Source organism: Egretta garzetta, unplaced genomic scaffold (assembly GCF_000687185.1).
Source record: "Egretta garzetta isolate BGI_Z169 unplaced genomic scaffold, ASM68718v1 scaffold89, whole genome shotgun sequence".
In the NCBI taxonomy this organism is placed as follows: Eukaryota; Metazoa; Chordata; class Aves; order Pelecaniformes; family Ardeidae; genus Egretta; species Egretta garzetta.
The window spans coordinates 2,827,520-2,832,607 of record NW_009269997.1 but is presented as its reverse complement, the minus strand read 5'-3'; the positions used below and the strand labels follow the sequence as shown (position 1 = coordinate 2,832,607).

At 41.0% G+C, this 5,088-nt stretch overlaps 1 protein-coding gene across 5 annotated transcripts in view; it reads left to right on the top strand.

Moving 5' to 3' along the window:
- The first annotated feature begins 222 nt into the window (after positions 1-222).
- The window catches only part of HNRNPD (heterogeneous nuclear ribonucleoprotein D), a 9,648-nt gene continuing 4,782 nt past the window's right edge, over positions 223-5,088 (top strand). For 3 of the 5 annotated variants that reach the window (XM_009647467.2, XM_009647468.2, XM_035902811.1), the window contains exons 1-3: positions 226-377; positions 3,462-3,630; positions 4,402-4,563. In XM_009647467.2, coding sequence (XP_009645762.2) covers positions 328-377; positions 3,462-3,630; positions 4,402-4,563 — 381 coding nt within the window. In that variant the 5' untranslated portion in view covers positions 226-327. Of the gene's footprint in view, positions 378-3,461; positions 3,631-4,401; positions 4,564-5,088 lie in introns of all 5 variants that reach the window. The other 2 variants (XM_035902810.1, XM_035902809.1) reach the window with 1 other exon arrangement.

Here is a 5,088-nt window from a genome sequence, read left to right as displayed (position 1 = left end):
AGACGTTGCGACCCGGGGGCCTGGCGTGCGCTTGGAAAGTGCAGCCGGGTCGGTAGCGGGTTTGCTCTTCGGCCTTGCAGGGAATCGGGGGTAATACCGTGCTCTGGGTCAGTTTCGAAATTAGCAGGAGCAGTGCAGCTGTCGAGTGGGGAAAGTTTCATGCTGCTGTCAACCCAAATCCCACACTGGTTGGCGGTGACTGGTCCTGAGGTGTGCATCTGATGTGATGTGCACCAAACTACAAACTTTGGGGTTTTTTTTGAGGATATCTTTTCTAAAAGTTAACGTGCAGTGCATGTGTTAAGGACCGTAGCTCAATGCAGCTGAATGCTCAGGTTGCAATCACTTAGTGTTCCCCTGTGTTGCAAACATAAACGGTATGTTAGTAAGAGGCATGAGGCACTTCTTCCCACCATTCCTCCTCTTCTAGTGAATCTTGCTGTGAGGAACATAACTTTTGGTGACAGCTTAAGAATGAAGGCAGCTTTTAATCTTCTAAGGGTCTCTGCCTAATGCTTGGCATGGGACAGTGTTAATTTCATACAGCAGATGAAATTCATGTGTTTTATTTTACAGGCTGCTGCTGTATACTGTGTCGTGTCAGGCCAATAAGAAACTCAAGCTGCAGGTCTGTTTGTGATTGAGGTAGAAAATAAACTGGATAAAGGAACATTAGCTATTGTGTCCTGTAGAGACTTGCTGCAAAACCTTCCTAATGTCTTGCTCCTTCTGTAATAACCCGGCATGTTGCTGAAAACAGGGAGAGAGAATAGGACCTTTTTTGACTGTTCTGCTATGGTTGGGGAAAACGTAAAATGTTTTTGTTACTTCTCATCCGCTCTTAATGGCTTTTGCAGTCTGCATGTTTATTTTACTGTTTGCCGTTGAATACACACCTATTGAAGGGTTTTCATGAGGAAGCCTGTCTTATTTTGAGTCAATAAAGCCTAGAAAAAGTTGTCACTGAGTGGTGCAGTGACGTTGGACAGTGATTACATGTAGCATACACTGACTTGTAGTTTAGTTAATTGTTTTTTTGACCTGTCAATTCTTACAGGTAATGCTGTACAGAAAACAAAGTGTTTTGACTGCTGTCTTGGTAGTAGAGGGAAAACAGCACATCCTTGGTAGCCACTGGATGTGGGTACATCGATGTTTCCTTTGCATTAGAAATTAGAGATGGTGTCTTCAGGAAGAACAGTGTGCAGGTTCTCGTACCCTCCGATCTCCTCAATGAGAACTGCGGACTTGAGAAATCCACATGCTGGCAACTGCTAGGCAACTTCCTGACTAGCCTGTTGGAGGAAGGCCAAAGCCACTAGTTGTGGTGATGTCTGTGCTCTCTTTAGTTAAGTCTGAAGTTTGAAAGCTTTCCCAGTACACTTCTGGTAACTTATTTTGGAAAACCATGTGTGCTGATGTGACTTACATCAGCCAAACTGTGGTTTGCAAAACATACATAATTTACAAGTTTTTGACAGCACTGTGTCTTTGTACCTTAATTTTTTGCTGTGCTCACATTTGTGTTGCAGCCTTGATTTGACCTCGATTTTTCAGTGGAGCAGTAGTTTGTCAACTTCTGCAGTGGCAAGCTGAAGCAGTTGTGTTTTGCAGCTCTGTAGCTGGACTCACAGATGCAGTTACTGCACGGTGGGAAGAAAATCCTTCAGAGGGCTGTCAGTTTCAAACTTGTGTTCCTGGTCTGTCCCGTGCTTAGTGATAGAAAGCAGGGGTTTGTATGTTAATGTTGATTGTTTTCTAGTAACTATACAATGGGGTTTGTATGTTTATGTTAATGGTTTGATGATAGCTCTAAAACAGGTGTTTTGTATGTTGGTATCAAGTGTATGTTTGGTAGCAACTGCTAGAGTATCACTGTCCCCTATGTGTTAGAAATATGATGCTGCATCCTTTGTATGTGTTCTGTTTTGCTGCTTAAAAAACCCCCCCAAAACAAACAAAAAGGAACCTTAATGATGGATGAACACAAGGACACAAAGTGTCCTTTGAATTACTCTCTGTATTGGTATGAGGCTGCTGGTTTACCAGTGTGGACCATTTTTGCCTATTGGTTCTGATGTCACACTAGAAAGGGCTTTTGGTGCTTGTTGGAGAGATCTGGAACTAATGGGAAAAGTGGATAAAAGGATGGGGAATCAGTGCTCCTGTTTCAAAGATTTCAAGACTTTTTATAGAAACATCTGAAGCTCCCGAATCCCCTCATCCATATGGAGGTTGGATATGTTTGTCAGAAGTTGAATGCTCTTGTTAATTCTGGAGGAGCACAGCTAATTCAGCATAGTTAGTTCACATGAGCAGCTTTCAATTTGAGAGAGTTGACTTGTGGAAGTACAACACAATTGTACGTGATTGGCAGAAATATTTGTATGTGTGTGGAAAGTGGAGGGGTTGGAAACATGCTACAGTGGTTTTTCAGGTTTACTGATGTGCATATGATTGTGGAATAAGTTGGTACAGTGAAAATGGACAAAGCTTTGTAGAAGGCGTTTTTATAGATCATTATGGACCATACTTTCTGTTTTGAGCCTGCTGTAAAATCTTTGTTATCACTATTAGATCATCTCAAATCAAGTACTCTTTTGAATGGGTGCATAAGCCCCTATGCCTAATAACTAGGAATGTTTCATTTGTGTGCCTCTTGGCTTGATTTTTAGTTCATGCAAATCATGAAGTGTTTCCTCTCAAGACACAGTGTTTCATGTTGGGTTTGGGGTTTTTTGGGGGTTTTTTTGTGGCTTACTAATGTGATGGAATGGTCATGATTTTGTTCCAGTCTTCCAGTGTGCTTTTGAAAATACAAGTCATGATCAGAGTTATCTGCTGTACATGTTTGCCCAGCAGTACTGGTCCTGTAGGGAGGATGTTCTTGTGATTGTGTTGGGTTATGCCAGGTGTTTATATCATGGTTTTGGGAGGAAAGATAAGGTTTTACCATCCGATACTTCGCTTTTTTTTTTACTGCTTTCTGGGGAAGGGGATTTAACTAAACGTCCTTTATTTGTTTTAGTTTAGTAATATCGGCATATGTCCAGACTAGTATTTAAATGCTTCGGCTTAACTGCACTGCCTTATAAACCTATTCTGCCTGCATTTGTTTCATAAGCAGTTGTGTGGATGCTCTGTAGATAACTAAATGGAATTAAGCCTATGGTGGGGATGCAAGGAAGTAGTAAAATATCTTTTTGCCACTCTGTAGTTTCTTAGGATAGCAGAGTAAGCAACTGCAGCGGAATATGATGCAAAACTTTTGAGTACATGTAAGTCTTTATCTAATCTGGCCAGGATCATTTAAGCAAATTCTTAAAAAGTGCAGGCCTGTGTGTGTAATGTCACTGATAAAATTCTGGTGTTCCTTATATTAGGTAACTGAGCTCATAAAGCTTGACAGTACAGGATTTTGGATAAGACACATTAACAGATTAACCATCTTATCTTAACAGGAAAATGTTTATCGGTGGCCTTAGCTGGGACACTACAAAGAAAGATCTGAAGGACTATTTCTCTAAATTCGGTGAAGTCGTAGACTGCACTCTGAAGTTGGATCCCATCACTGGGCGATCGAGAGGCTTTGGCTTTGTACTCTTCAAAGAATCAGAAAGCGTAGATAAGGTAGTATTAATGTAATGAAACAACGTGTTCAGTTTTAGATAGCAAAGGTACAGCACTCAGCTGATTGCATAGTTCTTAGTATGTGATCTGTTAAAGCTGATTCTAGGATACAGTACATTTAAGATGCGTATTGAAATTTTTTTTTTTCCCTAAACTGTCTTGCTCATGATGCAGTGGCCAGGGCCAGCAGTGATTCCGAAAGTATGGCTTTGGGTACTTACAGGGGAGTATAGTGCAAGCCACTGGAGTTGAGCACTTCAAAAATACTGTATGTAAATGTCTGCTGCCTGCTACTGTGAAAGCAATCATTTTACAAAGAACTTCAAGTCTTTGCATTCCAGAGCTGCAATGTGAACGCCTAAAGTAGAGCCAGTGGCTTTGATAGATTTGGGCTTTATCCAAGCAAAAATTAGCTTTTAACCTTTCTAAAATGCTGTTGACAGAGCACACTGAAAACTTCATGAAAACTTCATGAGGTTTGAGGATGGGATTGTAGAGTACTTTCTGAGAAATGTTACACTCTTACTTCCCTTGGGTGATGCATGGCTCCAGGTGACCCGTGAAAGAAGTAGAACTGTCTATGTAAGTGGATAGTGATGAAAATTGTGGAACTGTTTGGTTTTATGCAACAAATGATCACTATAACCAAAGTATTAAAATTGAGCAATAGCATTAACAAAAACTAAATATAAAATAACTGGGCCTTGCTCAAAACATCACGGAAACATTTAGCTTGAACCGCAAGTAAGATCATGTTTTAATTTTCCACAGGTCATGGACCAGAAAGAACATAAGCTGAATGGAAAGGTCATTGATCCAAAAAGAGCTAAAGCCATGAAAACAAAAGAACCTGTTAAAAAGATTTTTGTTGGGGGCTTATCTCCAGACACACCTGAAGAGAAAATAAGGGAATATTTTGGAGGTTTTGGTGAGGTATGTGGCGAAACAAACGGCTTATATTTGTAGAACTTGTTCTGTCTTCACAAATTTAGTAATAAAAAACAGCCCCCAAATGCAGCTTGCGTGGGTGCTACTGTAAGCTTAATGGACAGTGTAGCTCCATGTGTCTTAGTCGTCAGAATTTTAATGATAAGGGTATTAATTACAGGCTTTGAGTCACATAAACTGGGTTAATGGAAGGAGGAGCTGGGATAAGTGAGAGAGTTGGGAACTGATCCATGGCATGTCTGACAGTCTTGACTGGGACAGGCATGGGAGGCAATGTTTTTGAGCATGCTGGTTTGGTCAGTTGGGTGAGGTGCTCTTCAGTCACCCCAGCTGATCTGTGTTATGGCACAGATTCAGACAGTTTGCCTAAATTCTGTGCAACTGTGTAGTCTTTGTCTCTCCCTGTCCCCAGTTTTTGGTGGTGCAGTTGAACAAAATCTCACTGCAATCCTTAAAAAGCTGGCCTTTTATGAGCTTGGTACAGCTGCTGCTTCCTTATCAGTTCTCAGA